At 43.4% G+C, this 24213-nt stretch overlaps 1 protein-coding gene across 4 annotated transcripts in view; it reads right to left on the bottom strand.

Annotated features, from left to right (window-relative positions):
• The window catches only part of LOC110983939 (uncharacterized), a 62933-nt gene that overhangs the window by 26248 nt on the left and 12472 nt on the right, over positions 1-24213 (bottom strand). For 2 of the 4 annotated variants that reach the window (XR_015425054.1, XM_022243642.2), the window contains exons 2-7: positions 16420-16517; positions 14242-14331; positions 13450-13614; positions 12622-12777; positions 10388-10552; positions 114-284 (exon numbers count right to left, since the gene is read on the bottom strand). Coding sequence is in view for 3 of the 4 variants with exons in the window: in XM_022243642.2 (XP_022099334.2) it covers positions 114-284; positions 10388-10552; positions 12622-12777; positions 13450-13614; positions 14242-14331; positions 16420-16441 (769 nt within the window). In the remaining variant the exon portion in view is untranslated. Of the gene's footprint in view, positions 1-113; positions 1927-2247; positions 2343-10387; positions 10553-12621; positions 12778-13449; positions 13615-14241; positions 14332-16419; positions 16518-24213 lie in introns of those variants that run through there. The other 2 variants (XM_087136038.1, XM_022243643.2) reach the window with 2 other exon arrangements.

Raw genomic sequence — 24213 nt, 5'->3', positions numbered from 1 at the left:
GTGCATGAGGAATTAAATAACTGTTGTGAAATTGATAAGCAAAGGTAGAATTACAAAAGAGGTATAATGTAGAGAATTTGTAGTCCCTTTATAGTAATTGCCTATGTACCTACCCTCATCTCGGCACTCCCCTTTGTGTACTAATCTCAGTGTCATGTCTCCTCGTAAGCACCCCATATATAACATCATGCAGCGGTTGATATATGTATTCCCATCCGTACCACACACGGCATCATAAGTAGCATCACAGCGATGCTTTCGACACTGCCTTGGCACTCTCATTCCTGTGTGCAAAAGGTAAAAATTAATGATGGTGTTTGCTGTTATGGTGTGTGCATGAGGCAAATTTCTCTTTTAAAAATCTAGCCCTCTCTGAAACCAGGCTTATTCCATTCTTTATCTTAGCAGCAGGGAAGGTGACATTATCAGTTAAATCTATGAACACTGAGGGAGGCCAGACCACCATTCTTATTTTTGTCAGCCAGATTTACCAATGCAAACAGTGTTGGTCACTAACTACAGATCTACTTTTAGGGTTTAGGAACAGCTTCACAGAATCAGGTTTTGCAATAATGCGGACGTTTAATTTGTGCACCAATTTTTGTGATTAAAACTGAAAAATGTGCTTTCAAAAAACCCCCCCAAAATTTTATTAAGCATTACATTTGGGATTTACTTTACAGATCTATAGGCATATTCCACTTAGTTTTCAGTCAAGAGGTAGTAATTATTTACTGTTGTAATTTGGTACTTAACAGCAACAAAATCTCCTAGTGTCAATACAGTTGCTGATAAGACAGATGCTCAAGATCCTGGTATCCCCTCTTGCTGAACAGGGGTTTTAAAATGAGAATTAATTGCATGGGAACTCTCAAAACAAATGGCTGGTTAGATTACACAAAATATCTTAGGTTACAAATTGGAAAGCTAAATCAAAGTAACATGAAACCTTATGCCATGCACTATTTGAAGTCTGATGCAAATAACCCACAAAATTACAATATATTGCAACACCAGCTATCAATTGTGTGTGCATTGCACAACTTTGGGTTATCCAGCTCAACAAGAGTTGAAGCATGCATAGGCAATTGATAACGGTGGGGTCAGTGGCGTTGACAAAGTTCAGCAGCTCACTGAGAAACTCAGCCAAGCGGATGAGAATTTTTTGGCGGTCCTTGATAAGGGTGAAACCATCAGCAGACCTAACCGGGACAGTATAGGGCCTCTGATTGGGCCATAGCTGGACTTGACACCATCATAGAACCCGTGGACAGGGTCATCTGCAAGGCCATATCACAGGCCTTGTTCCTCCACCCTCTTCCAGCACACTTCTGGGCAGGAAGGATGATCCTGAGACAGACAGTGGATTGTATAAGATGTTGATCTGTTCAGCACTCAGCACCTCAGAGAGCTCTGGTAATCCTGACATCCGAAGGTCACCATGGCACATGATGACATAGTCAATAAGGTGCCAGTGCTTGGATTGTGGATGCATTCATGCCGTCTTCAGCTTGTCAGGTAGCTGGAATGCTGTATTGGTGATGATGAGGTTATGATCAGTACAGAGGGTGAGGAGTCTGAGCCCGTTGGAATTGGCCAAACTTTCACCATGCTTGCCGATCATGATTCCACCCCAGAAAGTGTGGTTGGAGTCCATATGGGTGTGGAAGTCACCAAACAGGATGATCTTGTCAGGCTGGGGCATGGCTCAGAGTGTCTGGCCAAGTAGATCGCAGAACTTGTCCTAGAGGTCCTCGGTGGTGGTGAGAGTGGGTGCATAGATGCTGATGATGGTGGCATGTCTCTGTGCTGCTAAAGGAAGGTCATAAGCCACTCATTGAGACCGATGGGGGCCAAGGTGGTGGAGGAGGGAAGTCTTAACTGCGAATCCCACACCCTGGATCCTGGCGGCCTTCTCCAGGAGACCTTCCAAAAGAGCTAGGGTAAAACCTTGGTTGTAGTATTAGTTAATGGGTTTGCAGTTTCAAAGCATGATTGGTGTGTATCAAAGAGACCCATAAAAGATAAAACCAAGATTAATGCTGTTGACAAAACAGAGCTGCCAGCGTGAAAACAGCTTGGACACTTCTACCTGTACTTTGCCAGAACCTAACCATAGAAGTGAGGTCACAGTGGAAAGGCATATGCATGGATTCCTTTCCTTACAGTATTGAAATTACGTGTAGATTTCCTAGCCATCCAGAGACTAAGTGTTGTGCACAACCCAATGCACCCAGAAAGGCTCACCCTTTCCTTTCCCTCGTTGACCAAGTCCCCCGTGGCTCACCCACGAACAGCCATTCACCCTCTCGCTCCCAAACTTCTCGGACCTTATCGCTCTCAAGAAACCCATGTCAGCGAAGACCAAGTGTGTACAAAATCCTCATAGACTTTTCTTCCATAGACTTTCTACAGTATGACTTATGCATAACCACCCCAATCCAGCGCTCTCATTGGCTAAGACGCGGCCCCATAAGTCTATAAAGCGACCAGCTCCAGCGGTTAGTGTTGATCTTTTTTCCCGAGCGGGCAGTTTTGGAGAAACAACTGTCTGAGCGGGCAGTTTTGGAGAAACAACTGCCTGACCGTTCGTGAGTGTATAGCTCCAATGTGAACAACCTTTCTATCACTCCCGAATAAATAGCTCAGATTTTGACGAGCAGTACTTGAGTAATATCCAGCCTTACTAGTAGCAGTTGCTCATTGTAAATATGGAGATGATGTTAATAATTCTTCAGAATAAACAGTAGTGAGTGTATAAGTCAGTCCAATGACTCATTCTTTATGATAACGACTCCCTACCCCAAGAGAAACGTTACAATATGTTGCTGGAAAACTTCACCTTGCCGAGTTTAAACCTCTGCAGCGTTAGGCTTTTGAAGTATGGGTACGCGGGCGTGACGTTTTCGTCTCTACACAGGATATAGTAAGAAGAGCTCCAAATTTCAAGCACTGCTGTTTTGCTTTGACCATTCAGCCTTGATGAACTGCTAGTGTTACTCCAACGTCAGATCCCCCCCCCCACCACCACCAACAATCCTCATAGTTGTTATCTCACCGCTTATTGCCCTCATGAAAAACCATGCAGATGGAAACATTGCGTAAACTTTGGAGTTGATGCCTCCAAAAAAAAAAAATCAAGTTGGAAAAAGCCTCGTGGTTGCGACACTCGACCGGTCTCCTATCCAGTCCCTTTGCAGTCATGCACACATGCAGCCACGAAGGCCTTGACGAAAGGCTACCCCTGAGCTGAAGTGGACCTCCAATCGAAAGGAAAGACGGGTGATTACAAGCGGGTTCCTGCACGCGTTCTGCGTGTACACAAAGACCATACATGCCGAAGTATACTTGCGCGCCTCATATCCCCAATCTTCTGTTCAGCTCAGCTACACCGGCAGATTCTTTCCCTCCGTGGTCTCCCCCTTTTAATTCCTTGTGGTTTGTCTCCTCTCCCTCCGTTCTTTGTTTAGGCCTACACAGCTTTCTTCAGAGTTCTGTTTATTCTCCACCCTCCCTTTGTGTTTCCCCACTGTGCCTTATTCAGTTTGTTTGTGAGTCCCACTTCTGCCCAACCATGGAGGAAGGAAAACTGTTTTCCTTCCTCCATGGCCCGACCTAGTAACTTTAGCATTTTAGGACAGTCTCTAGACAGCGATTAAGTTCGCTTTTTGGCAATTCCTCAGGGGTGTTTTTCTTTTTTAGATCTGTTTGTGGTGTTATTCCTAATTTGTGTTTGAGTGTATTTATGTCTTGTTCCCTGAGAAACAATAAATAAATAAAAATAAATAAATAAAAATAAATAAATAAGTAAAAGTCACGAAGGAAGACGCGCCGCGACTTACAGGCTCCCATAGAGGGATTTCACATTAGCGTCATCTGCGCATATCTGCATCGAAATCGAGGCTCTCTGTGTTGAACTTCGTCGCGCGCGCCCGCGGAGTCCACACAGTACGTGGAGTATCCGGTTCGCAAGTGCGACACCACTTCAGTTTAAACTACGCCCACTGTACAACATACACGACCATCGCAGGTCAATTGTCGCTATTTTTCTTTGGATTTTACGTGTCGAGTGTTTCTGAAAGACTCCTCCACAAACATTTTCAGCCTAAAAAGCCTGAATCTAACATACCTTTATGTATTTTGTGTCTTGACTCCTTACTTTCAATCGTCTGATCGTATTAAGAATTGAAGCTGACACATACAGCCTCGTTTTCAAACGCTGGAGTGCGCAGATCGACGCTAAAAAGCGTCGTATTGGGATCTCTCTATTGGACGATCGCTGAAGTTGGGCGTTAACTTCCGATTCCATTGTTCCAGTAAACGACGATCAATACATATAACTCTACGGGCAGTGCAGGTGCAGCGCCCCCAATTTCAGCCGTATTCCCAACATAGTGTATTTATAAGACTTAAAGGTTTTCATGGTGAAAGAAACTAGATCTATAGTAAAGATTGCGGTAACACCATGTATTTATCTCTTCTTTGAGTATGTGTGGTTCTGAGAAGAACCGGGGAATAACTCCACGTTTCGAACAGTGTACTCTGTCCGTCTTCAGGAGACTGCAGGATTCTAACTGGGAGTGGAGCTTATATGGTGTAGAGAGGGATCCAGATGTAGGGATTAGCTCGGTGAGGCGTGAAGGTGGGAACAGTGATGGCGGGAACAATGGATGCTGCACTGGATCCTGGGGCTGCATGCCCTGTGTGTGTGTTTACCGGAGCGTGTCAGTTGGAGTTGGCAGTGGGAGAGTGAATAGCTGGGTGCCAAGGGGTATAGAAGACCCATAGGCTGACTGAGGGGGAAACCTAACTAGGGAGTCCTAGGGTATAGGAGACCCATTGGACTGGGATGTGAGGATGGGGCGCCAGATATCGCTGATGTTGAAGCTGATGTCTTGGGGAACTGTGTCGTGCTTGATGATTTCCATGGCTTCTCTAATGCGGCGGGGATACCATCGTTCGATGCTGGTGATAAGTTCAGCTTGGCTCCAGTTGATTTGATGGTCTTCAGTGTGGGAGTGCTTAATTATTGATGACTTTTCCAGCTCTCCCTTCCTACCATGGGCTTTGTGCTCGTTGATTCGGGTAGGGAGGTCCCTGCCCGTCTCGCCGATGTACACTTTGCCGCATTGGCAAGGAATTCTGTACACCCCCGGTCTGCGCTGGGGGTCCTGTCGGTCCTTGTGCGAAGTAAGCAGGTGATGCAACTGGAGTGGGGCTGTGTGAAAAACTTTAATACCGTGCTTGTGGAGAATCCGCTGGATGTGGTGGGAGGTGTTGCCTAAGTAGGGGAGGGTAATGGAACTAGGGGCCCTAACTAGTTGGCTTTGGGTATAGGAGACCCTTCGGCCGGGGGTGGATCTGGGATCTTGGGTCTTGACTTGGCTTGGCTTGTATCCGTTACGTTGCAGCGCTGCAGTGATGTGGTGGAGTTCTTGACCGAGGAATTCTTTGTCGCAGATGTTGTATGCCTTGCGGACCAGGGCCCGGTTGACGGATGACTTAATCTTGGGGTGGTGTTTTTATTTGAAAACGTTACATTCAAAGAACCCAACTATATTCTACGATTTCTTCCCCCCCAAATCACCTGGTACCATCTCATTAAGGTTTTCAAATTTATACTGTACGTTCAGGAATAGGACTGAAATTGGGGACGCTGCAAATACACATATGCAGCAAGGTGTGAGACGGAGAGAACCCCCCCCCTGCTTTGTGTTGGTCATTGTCTCGCAGGAATCTGGGGAATTCCTTTCAGACATCTTAGGGGGGTTTGTTTTAAGTAACAATACTCTGGAATGTGTATAGGGATTGGACGTGTTGGGGGGGGTACCGCTCGGTCTCATTTCTTGCTGGGTATAACCACGGACCTATATAAAAAAAACCTGGACTTGCAACGCCTTTGTATGAAAAAGAAGCCAACCAGCGGCCATTTTACCGAGCCGAATACAAAGGCGTGGGTTGGCTCCCTACTATTGACGTCAGGAAGAACAAAGGCGGGAATTACCAGGAAAGCTTTGTATTCGGCTCGGTAAAATGGCTGCGAGTGGATTCAATGACTCTATAAGCTGATTAAGGGCATTGCGAGTCCAGATTTTATTATACACGTCCGTGGGTATAACAAATATCGAATATTACATGCTGCGCGCGCCGATTTCTATTGCGCCCTCTCGTGACTTCATTTGACGAATCGACGGCTCGTTCTTCCGTCGTGGGACTCTCATACAACCGAGGGAAACTAAAGAAAAAGTTGAACAGTTTGTTAGAGATTTAATTCCCAAGACGGTATAACGGAGCCGTCGATTGGTGAAATTCATTCACGAAAGGGTGCAAAGGAAATCGGCACGAGCGGCATATTTTTATGCTCGATCGAGTCTGCTTTCGAGTTCTGCCGTCTTGGCCCATGTCACAGGCTTTGTTCCCAAAACCAATCCCCGATTGCGGGCCTGACGCGTTTAAATTAAATTTGATTACTGTAATTTCCGATCTCTTGCATCTTATTTGATGTTTCGTGGCACTATTAGACTAATTACTGCACTTACAGCTTCAACGTCAGCTAGTTAAAAAAACAGTTGAAGCCTGAGACGGAGCCGAAGTTGAGTATTGGAAAATGGCCTAGACTAGGCGCGCCTATGAGGTAAGTGCCCCAAATCACGCCCTGTTTTGTTCCACTCGGAGAGGATTGCGCACGTTGCCTACATGGGATGGAATACACGCTGCCGTGCATAGCGATATCATCAGCAAGGGGTGCTACACGTAGTCTACGTACGTTTGGTTAGCAAATACATGTAGTTTTCTGAAAGATAAATTTTGTGATATTTTCGAGGCAAAGTGTACGCGAATTGTTGAGTGCGAGACTGAGATTGGTGACTGAATTTATTCTTCAAATGTCGCCGTTTCAGCCACCCGGGCCGAGTTCGGGCGGCTTGTTCCCGTATGTTCACGAAGAGCTCGATTTGTTGTTCGTGGTTCGGCCGCTCGAACACCTAGAACAAACAACCGGTTATCGCTGGTAGTTCGTGACAAGCAACATGCAACATGGCAGCGTCCATGTAGGCTACGTTATTCGAGAGTTAATGTTTGGATGGGCTGAATTCTTTTCTGTATAAACAGGAACATTCATTTCTGTTTAAAATAATTAATGTTAATTATGCAAAAATTCTCACTGTCTATGGCTTTGAAAGCCATCTCTTTACTTTTTGCAGCTGTTCAAAAATCAAAATCTCACGAGTTTCTCCGTGTGTTCCTGTAAAACCCTGACGATGAGGTGGTGTGTGATCCTGTTCCGAGAACAGTGTTCTTGAGTCGTGTTCCCGCCGTTCGAGTGCGAGAACAAGAACCTCGTCTCAAGAACAGGCCGCCCGAACTCGACCCTGGAGTATAAGCTACAGGGAAGTTTTTCACTGAGCGTGAGAACCAAAGTAAGCCGTAGCTTATCGAAAATTACGTGACGATGCACTGTCATATTTTTTTAAATGAAGTTCGTTCCTCAGTACCGATATTTTCCATAAATTCTTCAATATCGATGTTTTCGAAGTTTTGGTATTTCTCCGAAATCCGATATTTTTGATATATCAATATTGCCAAACAACTAACATCGGCGATATCGATTTCAAAGCTTGGATATACACCACTATTAAAACAAAAGAGTGCGAGACGGAATAATGCAGCCCACCGATTCAGATGCTTGGCGAAGGCAGAAAGTCTTTCGTGCAGTGTCTTGGTCTTTGAATCAAGAGATTGCTTGACACATCTGAGCATGTCTTTGACTTCTGATAAAATTTGCGGGTCTGAAAATATGTATTTGTTCGAGTCAATTTGGTCAATTTTGAAGGTTTCGTTTATGATATCTATACGAGCCACTGAAGGTGCGATTTCTAAGTTTTACATGTTCCACACTATTTGCAGCATGAATAGACTAGGGCAGTGAGGGATCGACTGGGAAAGAAGAGGGTGACTGGAAAAGCTCACTCACTGCGGCCTAAGTCACAGATTTTAGTGACACAGGTTCCTCTCGTCAACTGATTGATTCAAAGGAAATAAAAAAAGTCTCTGAGTGTGATTTGGGAACAGGCATGCAGACTTCTACGCCCCGATGATGGATACCAAGATCAATTATCAAGGGGGAAAAAAACGAAGTTGACCTTAATAGTGGAAAAGAGCTTAGGAACTCAATTGTATTAGGCGCATGAAAAATGCATTTATGATGTCATGTGCCAACTTTGAGCGGGACCGCAAGACGATAGTCGGAGACACGCCGAGTTCCCCCACTGGTCTCAAGCTTATTAGCGCTGGTTGGACATCCGGGAACTTCATTGCATCTGTCGTGATGTGGACTGCGAGAACCTAACGCCTTTGGGTGCATGTGCTCTTGCAGGCTTGGGCTTATTCGGATTAGGTTTCCTGCTGGTGAGTTGCACTGACCGAATTTTCAGTTCTCGTTCGATCTGAACAATGGCGTCACACAGGGCCACAGGCATAACTGAAGTCCCCATAACGCTTAAGTAAAGACCACAGCGGAAACATGTTCATGGTTAGGTTCACCAACACAACCCCGGTTGGTACGTGTATGGCTAAACCGGAACCAAGTCGGACTTTCGTTGCTCTTCCCCAGTCGGCCATCCCTTCACATAACATACAGTACATGTACATGGTCGGCTAGCTCGGCCGCTCGCATGACATCTTGTAAGGAGCCCTCATTTGATAGCTTTCTAAGTTATCCAGCGTCAACGTCAAAGACTGTACAACGTGTGTCCCCACCAATTAATAAGTCCGGCTTGACAGAAAAAGCAATCAGACCATCGTCGGTGATATGTAGTTATTTATAATTGCACATGAACGACATGATCTTGCATAATGTATACGGAATTTCCAACTATAAATGTAGTTAGACTTGGTACTTCCACCGATCGAAGTAGTCAGACTTGTGGACTCGTTATTATTATAGAGGTATGAACGATGTATAAACAAGTCCATCAATTTGATTGGCTACTACCTGTTTTGGAGCTGATTCGCTGTATACAAATGGCTTGAAGATTCGCCAAGCCGGGATTTCTGAACTCACAGTAATAAGTGGACAGAAGAGGGCACGAAGGAAGTATCTGATGCACGGCTCTGTACCCAAAGCATAAACGCAGACATCACGGAAAATATCGACTTGAGCCAAGTCTAGTGTAGGGCTTATTCCGGCGTTTGAAGCCCCCGGACCTGGGAGGTTAGCCCGATCGCCGTTATCAAAAACATCAATGCTTGGACTGCTCGTCAGGCTGACAAACATTAGAGGATGATTTTACGAGCAACACCTGCTTGAGTCCTTGCTCTATGCTTGAACCGACCGCTTTCTATATCGGTTTGACAATACATTTTGGATGTGCTTTGATTACACAACTTTCACTGAACTAACAAGAACCAGCCTCTCTGCAATGAATCTGCCCTTGCTTGGGACGGTATTTTCAGCAAGGTTTGACGTGCGCTTGCAAATTAAAGCGTATTTATTACACGTTAGGGTTTTTGTTGAGGTTAGCATTAACCCTAAAATGTAGCATCTGGACTTGTTAACAGGAGAGGGCCCTTTAACCAGTATAAGATTTGTAGGCCTATGAAAGAATGGCAGATTTTCGATAACGGGAGTCATACTTTCTTAACACTTTTGCTGCCTCTTAAGTTTCTGAAACAATTTCTACCATATTCAATATAGGTTTTAAATTTATGTCGCTGCAACTACGTCCTAGAAATAAGTAAAACAACTTTGCAAATTTAAACAAAACAAATACAAAACGAATTACTGGACACACACACATATACATACACAAAGAAAATTGAGCGGCCAGGAGAAAGGGAAGATGGCAGATGAAAAGCTTAGTTTTTCCCCTTTACTCGGCCCAATGTAATGTGCCGAATAATTTGGATTGCTGCATTACAATTTTGAGGAGTCAGAAAACTAGGCCTAAACATTAAGCTTTGGTTGAAATAAAGGTGTGTTATGCTAAGTAAGCTGAAACAAAATTGACTCATATTCAACCCGAAATGCAACATGAATTTGTTACATCATAACCATCATTGATGCTGCAGATTCTCAAAATATCCACGCCTATCAATTATTTGTTTACATTGAGTCTAACTGAGTGCCCAGCCTACAAAATAATATGCTACCGGTTCAAGGTTTACGTAATATGAACTGTCTCGACGCATGATTGTTACGAAATACAATAAGGTAGAAATGTACTTGTCAATAGTGCTCGTGCTTCACAGTGCGATTGTTCATAACTGTCTGATACCGGCCTTAAGTAGGCTTAATTTGGGTTGACTGGGTTGAGTGAGTAATTCCTACACAAAGCAGAAGCTAGCCAAAGCTCAAAGTACATGTATAATTATTCAGGATTGTACGTACTTCCAAATTCACACATGCCCTTGTGGATATGTACAGCAAGAGTGGGGCTGTTCTTGACACATGCTGCCACCTGCAAAATTTGTCGATTGAAGTAAGTCTTTTTGTCTCGGCCGCACACAGGTTTGAATTTAAGGATGTATCTGGTGCTGCACTGTGTTGCTGCCTCTGTAAAGGACACAAAACGAAATTACTCGCTTTTGAAAATGTTAATTCCAAACCTAGGACGAATCTTCCATAAAAATTTCTCGATCTCCACTTTTCAAATTGACCCGGAATCGATGTACTTTTGAGCGTGACCCATTTCTGGGTCAAAAGACGTTCCTTTGGGGCGTTAAAATGAACCAGAAAAGGGTCAGAAGGACTCAGAATAGTATTGGTCCCAACGGGATACAGATTCCGGGTCAATCTGACCTGTGACTTTTTAGATTGTATATTTAAAACTTTAATCATGACTAACAATGTTCCAAACTTCATGTTAAACGGACAGCGTTCAATAAACCAGTTTCGTCAAGGAGCAGATTCCAGGTGAAAATTGATCAGTACGTGAAGAACTTTGCAACAAGATTTAGCAGGCCGTCATAATTCAACAAAACAAAAGGCTCTAGCTCTCACTTCCCAAAGCCCACTCGAAGCCAGTACGAAATAGCCCTTATTACGTCGGACGCCATGTGCATTGATACCCGAAGTGGTGGTAAGAAGTTTTGAAATGGACCTAGTACCATTCAAGTTCGTCTGCCGTTAATTTTTTATAACTTAAACACACTTAGGCAGTGCGTAGCTGTGATACATAGAAGGTAACTATGGGCCTAATTACAAGTGATAGCTTTTTAGAACTTGCTGTTATGACCATCTACGTTTTATTGTTAAGGTTTATAATTATCAAATTATCAAAAAATTGTGGTCTACTTTGCCTACACTTTTTCACCGGGGACGATAAGCCATTTGATCCGTCCCACTTTTTAGTGGTAAGAAAAAAATCAGTGACTATTTAGCTATTTCTAACCACCACCGTGGAGGGAAAAAAAAGGTTCAAACCTCAAGTATACATATCAACATGCACATCAGTATTACGAACATCCTCGTCTGCTTTTCGGATTCCCAAGACCATCAGTTTTTAGGAATTTTGGCTTCCGCAGGCCACTCCCGCTTCGCGGGGCACGGAGTTTTGCCTGGAGAAGTACTGTACATCATTCATTGAATTACGTGTACTGAATACAATTTTTATTTCATCAAGTTCAACATACTGAGATATCCACGCAATCTGCCCGCTAGGTGTGTGATATCACTGCATTGCAATGAGCATGGTGGGGACCCTTTCAACTGGGACCCTGGTTATGGCCGAACGCGAGACTGTATGCTTCCGAGAATTAGCTGTACCCACATAGGGATGTCCCTACCAACAGTATGTAGGCACGGAATGGTTCAGTGCAGCCCCCAACCAAAGGCCATGGGTGAGGTTGAGTTGGGCTGGTTTGTGTGGGTTGGGTTGGGTTAGGCTTGGTTAGGTTAGAATAGTTTGGTTAGTGTTTTCGTAGACTAAAAATTCTTCAAGTGGGGTGGATTTTCTTCCAGCTTTCCCAGAAGCATTTCATTCGTTCAGAACAAAAGCTCTTTTTGTGTTAAAAGAATCGCTCCACTACTACTGGGACATTTTGAACCAATAAAACAAATTAAGTTGGTGATGGACTGACCGAATATCCTCATTTAGCTTTCTACGATGTGAACATACAAAAGAAAAACTAGAAGAACAATAAAGACGTACAACAGACAAACACACCAACAAACAAAAGAAAATCATATCAAGTTATGAAAAGGTCATGGAACGTATTTCTATAGAATATGGGCCCAGAGCTTTTCTTTTCAATAATGATTTGTTGATTGTGTGAGCAAGATTATAAGCGACCATTCATTAATGAATGGTGTCTTTCTCGAATGACGTCAAAGTAAAAGCACCGTCAGTGGTCTAAAAGATTACGGACAATTTTAAATGTTAAACGAAGTTCAAATTTTTGAATATAATTTATATACATGTAATTGTTAAACCCTAAAGGGTGCCAAATGATTTTTACAGTTCTAACAAATGTAGAGCAGAAACATGTAATCACCAAGACAATTCAAACGAACATTACATTTTAATCACGCTTATTTTGCATATGACCTTCCAACATTATCTCCGCAGTCATTCAGTCAACTGGCTGGTTAATTTGAATGTTGCCAATGCTGCAGTAACTGACCTGTTCGTACGCAGTATCCTTGTCCTGCAACACGTAAAGACTTATCTCTCTCACATGCAGCTGACTCTAAGAAACACTTATTCGCATAGGTGTTGCCGTCTGTTCCGCACACTGGCAGGACAATGTTGGGACATTTCCTCGGACAGACTTGCTCAACTAGTAAAAAAGAGGAAAAGAATTTGTTGAGGGTGAGCACAAAAGTCCATGTTGCTAAGTGTTTTCCTGACAGCCAATTTTTACCTTGGCTCGGGACTGCCAATTTTGTTTTTTACTTTTTTCCCCCATGTTTTTTTAATCAGTCACTGTACTCAAATATGCGGTCTACAAGGGAACCCTGAATATAAAAAGTAATTTCGCACATTTTAGTTTGTTTTCACTTGAAAACTTAATCTTTGTCCTGTTCATTCAACAAACGGTTACAGCTGGTACACAAATATACAGTGTAGCAACAGTACAAACCCGAGCTAATATTTTATCATCCTTTTGCAGTTGGTCCTCAAAATTTGGGCTTGGGGAACCACAGGGGATCATAGTACATAATCGTTTCACAGGCAAAACAGTTTGTAAACACTCCTCTATATATTTAAAGGGAGTTCACTTTAATCCTGTCGTAACAATGGGGAACGGCTAGAGGTGAGATTTGGAAACTGTTTTCAGATTTATATATTCATTATGTTTTTAAATTAAAGGAAAACCAATAAAGGTATCATTTGTAAATGGCAAACTGTAGTGTACATTTATACACAATTGTATAGTTTTCTATGGGATATCTCAGTTATCACTGCAGCCAGGTAAAGAGGATCTTAATTTATTACGTAAATAAATTACCTTTTATAACTATTCTGCACTTCCCAAGATACTGCACACGTAGTGATTTGTCATTCTTTTTGCATCGGAAAGACAGTAGAACACACATGCTGTAGTATGTCTGTCCATCACTTCCACACACAGGGGCGTAGTATCGCTGACAGTTGAGACTGCATGGATCATTAACTAAGCGAATTGTTGAGCAAAGAGGAAGGGTTTAAGAAGTTTCTCTTATCAGAAATTTCGCATGTGTCACAAATGCCTTGACTTTGTAGCCAGTTTCACCCTGGAAGACGGTAAAAAGGTCAACATTTTGAAGACCCCCCGCAGACAACTTCCTACACAAGCATCTGATTACATATATATTTATTTAAAATCATTCTATTTGACGTTGCGTAGACTGGATCTAAACTTGAAGGAAATATCAAGCAACAACTGTTCTGTTCTAGTTTCAAGTTCCACTGCTTAACCAGTCAGCCCAAAATCGACGGACAGAGTCACGTAAAAGCAGTTTTCTTTTTCAATGAGACTTTGTTTAGGAGTGCGTTCAATTAGCCTCAGTGAATTACAAAGTATTAGCTTCGTCCTTACCGTTTCGCTTATTTCACAAAACACTCAATAAGACTCCCAAGTCAGGCTGCCCAGTGTAAGCTAATCGAACGCACTGTAATAGTTTGTAGATTTTCTGTGTGTCACAAAGTAATCCACGCGTTGAACTAGGGCTAATTCTTTATTCGATACTCACAGAAGTTTCGATTTCTTTGTTTTTACAATACAAACACTTTTGATGGAATATGTCGAATTTATACTTACGATCCCGTAAAAATGGATCAAAAGCGTGGGCTTGAGATAGGAAAAGCAAGCACACCAAGGCAACTAGTCCCAAGGTTGGCTTCATGATACCTGCACACACACGCCAAAGAAAAAAAGGAACAAAATTGAACGTACTTATCAACCTGAGGAAGCGTACTTTTTAAAATATCAGTTCATCCAACAGCGCATTTGGAACCAATTACAGAATGATAATGAGTGAAGAAGACGATGAAGAAATGTTCAACTTTAGAGGTGGGAGGAAAACCCTGGATAAATGTGTCGGGGAAAACCCACGGACTCAGGTAGGGACTGAAAACCTAACCCAAATGTGAACCCAGCCGGATTCAATAGAGAGATCCCAATACGAAGCTTGTAGCGTCGACCTGCGCACTCCCGCGTTTGAAAACGAGATTGTATGTGTCAGCTTCAATTCTTAATACGATCAGACGATTGAAAGTAAGGAGTCAAGATACAAAACAAATAAAGGTTATGTTAAATTCAGACTTTTTAGGCTGCAAATTTTTGTGGAAGGGTCTTTCAGGATGACTCAACACGTAAAATCAAAGAAAAAAATAACGGCAATTTACCGCGAACAAACGTATCTGCGGTAGTCGTGTATCTGCATGCGCAGTGGGCGTGGTTTAAACTGAAGTGGCGTCACACTTATGTGTACGAACCGGATACTGCACACTTTGTCGACTCCACGGGCGCGAGCGAAGAAGTTCAACACAGAGAGCCTCGGTTTCGATGCGCACATGCGCAGACGGCGCTAATGTGAAATCCCTCCATTTTGTACGGCTTTTGTACGGCCATTTGCATATCTGCGTCTGCTTTCTGAAGTGATACGTAAACAAAGCCGAAACGCAAAATCTAACGCAAAAATCTAAAACGTACATTTTGCTCTGTGTAAACAACAGAAACGCTTGCGCGCTTATGCGGTGCAACCTATTTTGCCGTGACTATTTAAATCGGATTTAAGCGGTAACTGATGTTGAGTTTAGAGACAATAATTTAATATTTAGTCTATCTGATTGTGATTTTTCGTGCGTGATTCAACATGTCTGCGCGCAGGCCCCTAACAGTGTCAAATTTTATCCGCGAGGAGAATGAGAAGTTAGCGCTCTAGTTGTTAAATATAGCTCTGTGGTTAGAATTCTAGTTTCTATACATAGATCTATGGTTTTCAAACACATTTTCAAACGGTTTTGTTCAAACCATAGCCTAACCAGTTAATTTCAAATTTATGATTCATCATATGTTCAATTTTGTCTATGGTCGCTCGTTTTTAACTATTTTGTTCGAACAGTTTCTTAATTTACCACATGTGTACTGTTTCGTGAGAGATAACTCGATTGTATCGTCCACAATTTCCGAGTTCACCCAGATGAAACAACGTTTCCTCATTTTTCGAAAATGTTAAACAGATTTTATGTAAATTTGCCACATTATTGTATATCATCTTCATTATTTGTTATTATCTGTTCGTTTCTGTTTTAAACATTTACTCTTTTGTGTGAGTCTGTTTCGTATTTCGGTATTCCGGAAGTCGCAGGTTCAAATGCCGCTCCTATCAGTTTCTTTGTCCATCTCTATAATCATTTATAAGCACCTATAGTCAGTTTCTTATATAGTTTGTTTCATAGTTTATGTTCAAAAAGCTGTATCCTCTTTCAGTGATCCCTGTTGTGACACATAGAGCTAGTCGCCTATATATATATATGTATGGATCTTCGACTATATATAATGCCTTTGTGAATAAGGATAATACCGTTTTGCAATGTTTAAGTAGGGAGCATAGATCAAAAACGTGGTTGCATGCTCATATCTTTAAATTCACAATGACAACGACTACCGCCGCCTCCCATCAATAAAGCCAATTTTAGCATCACTTCAGATTGTCCTTGTTCGGTGTACAGGGCACCATCTTGTTGGTGTAAAAGAGAAGAAGATAACTTGACCTTTCAATGAAAGTACACGCACTAACAGGAGATGGTAATTTAGGTATCAAGCAATTCAACACAAATGTTTTCATGAAGTAGTATTATAAATGAGAAAGCTGGGCATTTTTCCTCCTATACCTACCCGACTAAAAAAGTGACATAACTCCACCCCCTTGGATCCCTACCCAACCTCTCTTCTACCGCTGCCCACGGTGCCCAAGCTTCCCTGGATACTTACCCACCCTCCCGTTTTTATGCATCGCTTTGCACGGCTCGCTTTTGGTGCTTTGCTAATAGCTTTGGTGCGGACGGACTCATCGCATAATAGTATTATCCCTATACAAATAAATAAATGATAAATAATATTAAAGACCCGTTGAAAAAAAAAGTATGTCAACAACTCAAGAAGCCAAATGTTGTCAAAGATGCAAAAGGGAAAACCCACTCAGTGAATAAACTTAAAGGGTACTGACATTGCTAATGAGTTTAATACATTTTTTGCCAACATAGGAAGAAACTTAGCTGATGCTTTGACTTCACAGAGAGATGCTGATCACTTTGATACATGTTTATATATCTAACAGGGCACAAAACCACTTGAGAGGCTGTTTCAATTTGTGGGTGTTACGTCATGGGAGGTTTTTCGTCTGCTTTGCAAAATTGATGTCAACAAGGCTACTGGGCTTGACGGCATTAGCCCCCGACTACTGAAGGTGGGCCACAGACAGCTTGCGATACTGTAGAGGGGACTCTTTTCACTTAGTTGTTTTTGCTTTACCTGCTTGTGTATAGGAGTTGTCCCCCTGCTTTTAACATTGAATTTCTTGTTAGCTTGCCCTGAATTTGCTAGGAGTGGTTCCCCCCCTTTCCAAAATAATCCCCAGAGTAAATATCCTGTCATGCCCTATTGCACAAGGCCTGATGCATGTGAGTTCCTTAGATAAAGTCAGATGCGGACCGGCAGCAAGAGAGACCACAGCATCCACATTAACCGCTCTCTCTCTTTTTACTAAGCAACTTCTGCCTTCAGCTTTGGTCTGCTGTGAAGTTGGTTTCTTGCTTGATTGCTTTAATTTTGCAACTATTTACTAGTGCTGTGTTGGTCAATAATGTAAGTCGGTGTTGGGTAATAATTTAAGTCTGTGTTGGTTAATAATTTAAGTCTGTGTTGGTACTGGTTGACGTTTGTCTTGGTTTAAGCAGTATTGTTGGTTTAAGTTAATTGATTACGAGTTGAGTATATTTCCTGGTCTATACATTTAAGAAACACAGCTAAAATCACTGGTCCTGAGTAAGAGGTTTGTTTTGGATTTTTACTCTGTTCACATTGGAATAAATATCTTTTTGGTTGTTCTTTGCTTGTTGAAATCAAATTTGATCTTCCTTTGTCATTTCTTTTTGAGAATATCCTGCGACTCTTCCTTTTGATCCCTGGTTCATGTTGGTTTTCGCGAGTTCCCCCATTGTGTGTCTTTTTTCCAGGTTACTTTTTTTTTAAATTTTTGGTGGAGAGTCCAGGTTGGAATTACTGTCTTTTGTAGGACTTAGCTTGATATTCTCAGGGTGGTCAAAGGTGGTCGTAATTGGTCTAAGTTATTCGGTCATTAACCAACACAGCTCTGGTGATAGAAGCACTGTTTTGGCATGATGGCGGTGCCAAGTTCACCCATGTTCTCGCCTACAAACTTTGGCAATCTTCACGGGTTGACACCACAACCACTGCAGCCACCTACAGGAGTCATAGGGACGCCGCCGTGTCCCCCAGACATGCTGGCACCACCAACTCTAAAGCAGTTACCTGAGATCCATGAATTCGACCCCATCCCGAACCAAGCCACCAGCATCCCAGCCGCTCCTTCCGTCAATCCGAGGACCATCACTACCCACCAGCTGAAGGGGGTGTCAACCTTCTCTGGCAGAGACAAAAATATCAGAGTGGAGGACTGGGTTCGGGATATGACATATATGCTTGGAGCCAAGGGTCTGGCCACAGATGGCGTCAAGTTTCAGGAGATTTTGCGCTACACAAGCGGACGAGCTCGTGACGTCGTCCTAAACCTGGAGAGCAGGTCACTAGCAGGAGTGACGACAGAGGAGGCCTTCCAGGAACTGCTGGAAGAGTTTGGGGAAGAGGGCTTTGTCACGTCGCCTATGACGAGGTTTTATTCAAGAGAACAGAAGACAGGCGAGACAGCCTGTGAGTTTGCCGTGGCGCTAGAGACTCTCCTGCGAAGGATTGAGGAGCACGGCCGACGGCAGGGTCGCCGCAGCCTGTTTGGGGACAGCAGAGAAGTCCTCTTAACCACTCAATTCATGGCCGGTCTGCGGGATGGTAGGACGAAGCAGAGACTTGCCCCGATGCAGCCAAGGCGAATGAGCTATAGAGACCTCAGAGCTGAGCTGCGTGTTATAGCAGAGGAGCGACACCACAGCGACGAACAGACGAGACGAAGGATGAGGGGTGACGATGATCATCACTTCTATACCATGAGTGAGGTGGCCACCAAAGACCCTATAAAACCAACCACGGCAGCCAGCAGCCCTTTGCAGCAAGGACCAAAGAGCAAGTCGAAGATGCAAGGTGGGACTGATCTGCAAGATCTTATCACCAAACAACTGGAGGAGATGCAGGCTATGCGTCTAGAGCAGAGGGAGACCCTTCAACAAGTGCAGAAGGATCAGAGCCAGCTGAACCATCGTCTAACGCAGCTGGAAGAGGCTGTCTTTGCACTTCAAGCGCACCAGCGGTACCACCAGTCTGGCCAGCCGCAGCAGCGACCCCAATTCTCAGGCTGCTACACGTGTGGAAGCAAGCAGCACCTGGCAAGGAGCTGTCCAGAGAATCAGCGCCAAGCACACCAGCAAGCTCCGCAGATGAAGTCATTCAATCCTCGACAGGCAGCCTCAACACCAGTTCACCACAGTGGGTCGTTAAACGGGAACAACCCACGGATGCAGGGCTATCCGCGGGTTCTGAGTTCAAACGCCCCTCCCCAACTCTCTATACGAATGACCATGAATCCGCACAGTTACCATTGGCTGGACCAATTAACCGAGTTGAAGTCAAGGTTTCTGGAGTCCACTGTACAGCACTGCTGGACACTTGGTCCCAGGTGACCACAATTACCTGTGAATTTGTCAAGCAGCATCCGGTACTTAGCAGCCGAAGCCACGACCAACAGAGGTGTCCATCAAGGGAGCTGGAGGACAGCCAGTTCAACACTTTGGGGTCATCACAGTAGATGTTCACAACGAGAGATGCGTTTCCGCTCCCAAGAATAGACGAAGCTTTGGATGCGCTTGGGAAGGCCAAGTACTTCTCCTGCCTTGATCTGACCTCAGGCTACCACCAAGTGAAGATGGCATCTAAGGATCAACCGGAGACGGCCTTCACGTCCCCGATGGGCTTGTTTGAATTTACGAGGATGCCATTTGGCCTCGTGAATGCACCGGCCACGTTCCAAAGGCTGATGTCGGTGGTGTTTGGCGACATGGCGTTTGAGAGTGTGTTAATTTACCTCAACGACATCATCGTCTTCAGTAGCACTGTAGAGGAGCACGTAGACCGCCTTGGGAGAGTCCTAGCCAGGCTACGGGAACACGGGCTGAAACTGAAGCCGTCAAAATGCCAGCTTTTTAAGAGAGAAGTGCAGTACCTTGGCCATGTAGTCTCTGCAGAGGGAATCGCCACTGATCAGGCAAAGGTTGCTGCAGTGAAGAGCTGGCCAGTTCCACAAAGCAAGAAGGATGTCCGCAGCTTCCTTGGGCTCACCGGCTACTACCGGAGGTTCGTTCAAGGGTATGCAAAAACTGCTGCTCCTCTCTTCGCATTGATTGGGGGCAAGCGAGGCTCGAGAGACCCCCCCTTCAAATGGAGCAATGAGAGCCAAAAAGCGTTCACCACCCTGGTTTCCAAGTTGACCTCAGCACCGATACTAGCTTTTGCAAATTATAGCGTACCATTCACCGTGCAGACAGATGCATCCCTTGATGGCCTGGGAGCTGTCCTGACTCAAGAACGATACGGCAAAGAAAGGGTCATCGCATACGCAAGTCGCACCTTAACAGAAGCAGAGACAAAGTACCCCGCTCACAAACTAGAGTTCAAGGCACTACACTGAGCGGTAACGACTAAGTTCAGAGAGCACATGTACGGCAACTGACTGACCGCGGTGACTGACAACAACCCACTCACGTATGTCTTGAACAAGGCGAAGCTTGATGCTACCGGTCAACGTTGGGTTAGTGATCTTGCCGTTTTCAACATGGATATCATCTACCGGCCAGGCAAGTCTAATGCCAATGCAGACTCTCTGTCCCGGATTCCAAGGTCTGATGTGGTGAGGATCCTTGACGAAACAGAGGGTAGCAGAGGTCAAAATGGAAGACAGGAAACAAGGGATGCAAAAACATCAGCAGCCAAAACAGATGCGGGTAGTCAGGGAGAAGATGGCATGGCTTCCATCGAGGGGCAGGAACAGCAGCCGAGGGCGAACCTTGAAGATAAGGCTGTCAGGCATGTCCACTAGCTCACAACTGGTACGAGGAGTAGCACACCACCACCGTCAAGCATAGGACAAACATCAGACAGCAGTGACACTACTGATCACCCATCTCCCATGAAGTCTTCTTCCGATGCAGCCTTAGACAGGGATAGCAATGAAGTAGGTGCCAAGTCTTCTTCAGAAGGAGCCAAGGTGGGCACATATGTTGATCTACCAGGAGGCCTTCGTCTGCTTGAGGCACAGCAAGAGGACCCGACAACTCGGCGTGTTGTGGAGTTGAAGTCAGCCCAGCCAGGGAGGCCAAGTCGAAGAAGAATGGCGCGGGAAACAAAAGAAGTTAAGACCCTACTTCGAGCATGAGACTTCTTGGCTTTAAGGCAAGGTGTCTTGGTCTACGAGAAGGACCAGGAAGACAGAGGTGAGACACCAACCTTAATAGTGCTCCCCAAGGAGATGAAGAGGCCTGTCCTTCAGCATGTTCACGACCTGATGGGACATCTTGGCTTCGAGAAGGTTTATCAGCATGTCCAGGATAGGTACTTCTGGCCAAGTATGTACTCTGATGTGAAGTCGTACATCGACAAGTGTAAAAGATGCGCCCTGAGAAAAACGTCAGACACGAAAAGGCATGCAAGTCTGCAGAGTATCAACACAACACGGCCCTTGGAACTTGTCTGCATAGACTTCCTAAGCTTGGAGAGGTCAAGAGGAGGCTTTGAGCATGTACTTGTGGTCACTGATCACTACACCAGATACGCACATTCGTACCCGACTCGTGATGAGAAGGCAACAACTGTAGCGCACGTTCTATGGGAGAGGTACATGTACATCGCCAATTACGGCATCCCTGAGCGACTCCACTCGGACCAAGGAAAGAGTTTTGAGTCGGCAGTCATAAAGGAGCTGTGTCACCTGCTGGGCATGAGGAAGAGCTGTGTTGGTTAATAATTTAAGTCTGTGTTGGTACTGGTTGACGTTTGTCTTGGTTTAAGCAGTATTGTTGGTTTAAGTTAATTGATTACGAGTTGAGTATATTTCCTGGTCTATACATTTAAGAAACACAGCTAAAATCACTGGTCCTGAGTAAGAGGTTTGTTTTGGATTTTTACTCTGTTTACATTGGAATAAATATTTTTTTTGCTGTTCTTTGCTTGTTGAAATCAAATTTGATCTTCCTTTGTCATTTCTTTTTGAGAATATCCTGCGACTCTTCCTTTTGATCCCTGGTTCATGTTGGTTTTCGCGAGTTCCCCCATTGTGTGTCTTTTTTCCAGGTTACAATACCATTGACCCAAATCATGAACTTAAGCCTCTCCACTGGTTCTGTGCCCCTGGCATGGAAAAAGAGTAGAATATCTCCTGTATTTAAGACAGGTGACCGTCAGAATGTTAATAATTATAGGCCGATTTCAAGTATTCCTACTTGTATGAAAATTGTGGAGAAACTTGTTCACAAACAGTTGCTAGGTTATATGGAAAACATAATATTTTAACTGATGATCAGTCGGGCTTTAGACCGATGCACTCCATCCAGACATGTCTCCTAAACGTTTCTGATTATTTATTGGATAACATGAACTCGGGGTACTTTACTGGGGCAGTTTTTTTTCTGGATCTAAAGAAAGCGTTCGATACTGTTCATCATGAACGTCTTCTCGGTAAACTTAAAAATAATAGAGTGCATGACTAGAGCTTGACTGGTTCTCATCCTACTTGCATGAACGTCAACAGGTTACCAAAATAAGTGATAACTGCTCTTCACTAACTGGGATGACTTAGGAGTTCCTCAGGGGTCTATATTGGGACCGCTCCTTTTTACATTGTACATTAACGACCTTTCTCATGTTTACGACATGATACAAATATGTTCGTTTATGCTGACGACACAGCAATTTTTACTCCCGCTAAATCTATCGATATTATTTATAGAGAACTCAACAGTGTCATGAGGGAATTTTTACATGGCTTTAGACTAACTCTTAATATCAACCAAACCAAAAGTATGCTGTTTGGGACTCAGGCCAAATTACGTCGTACCCAGGAAACTTTACAGATTACCATTAACAACATTGCCATCGAAGATCTACAACAGGCACTCTTGGATGGCAACCCCTAAACGAAAGAAGAGCTTTTCACCTGACTTCCTTAGTCTATAAAGGTTTAACATCTAGATTGCGTTATCAACTCTGCAATTGTTTTCAACTAGTTTCTGACTCTCATTTATGCTATACCAGATCTGTCTTGCAAGGTAACCTGGTGCCTCCGGAATCAAGATCTAATTCAGGAAAACGTAAATTTGCCTCTCGTGGGGTTAGTTTATTCAACGATCTCCCTACGACACTTAAACACCCCTTGCCTCTCACTTTAGCAAGTTTCAAGCTCCAGTACAAAAACTTGATTTTTTAAAGAATTTACAGTACATATGGACTACAAGGACATGTGAGAATGTGCATGTTTGTGTCTATGGGTATATGTATATGTATGTGTACATGTATACTTATATGTAAGTGCTTGTGTGTGTACAAATAACGTTCATGTGCGTATATACATGTACCCCCCCCTTTAATGGGGGTGTATCTTCTTGACGGCTGCCGATATTGCTTTTACTGCCAACGTACCGACCGATCTAGTATTTTAATCTGTTTTAGTATTTGATCAATTAAGTGTTATTTTAATGGTAATCTTTGCTGTTTGTTGATATTAATCGATTATCCAATGTTTTTAATTATTAGTTATCGTTTATTGCTTGTGTTTGCTGGGCACCTTTGGAAAACAGTGGTCGACTGAAAGGCTTTCCAAGGGTAGGTAGGTAGGTAACCAAATAAATTAAAGTAAAAAAGGGAATATATAGCGTATTCCTATCCGTGTAGAGAAAAACGTTTCATGACAAGTGTCTTAATTGTAAACATGGAATTCGTAAATATAAATGCCAAGAGTGTTGCCCCGTATGTCCGCACGGAAAGACAAAACAAAGATGCAACGATTGCCAAGAAGCTGTGTTTTGTGATCATCAAAGATATATTTCACAGTGTTATTTCTGTAGACCTAAAGTGATATTCGCTTAGACAAGTATAACTTTCATAAATAATGTTATAAAACGATGACAACCAAAACATCTATTGTAGCTGTTGACCACGAATTACTCAATCAAAAACGTGAAAACCCAAACGTCGTATATGGACCTTTGATCCAAAGAATCTCGTTATAGATGAACCTGTAACAAAAAAGAATATTTTTGTAACGCAATGTTTTTCATCCATATATTATCGTTACAAAGACGAAAAATGCAAACTTTTAATTATGATGCCTGAAACGATGTGCTATGAATTTGGAATCCGAGAAAAATCGCGCAAACCATGGAATATAACTGGGTATCGAATATAAAGCGAGCAAGATTAGAATAATGGGGAAAGATAAAATAGAAGGCACACTAAAGCCCATCTTTTCATGGAGTGAAAATGGAATGAAACGTATCTATGTCAAATTACTTAGGTGGTACATGATTGATTATTACAGTTGTATTTACG

This window comes from Acanthaster planci, linkage group LG04 (assembly GCF_054643075.1).
Source record: "Acanthaster planci isolate LZ-2023a linkage group LG04, COTS_SCS, whole genome shotgun sequence".
Lineage (NCBI taxonomy): Eukaryota > Metazoa > Echinodermata > Asteroidea > Valvatida > Acanthasteridae > Acanthaster > Acanthaster planci.
Note: the sequence above shows the minus strand (reverse complement) of the source record. Positions and strands in the feature narration are given on the sequence as shown.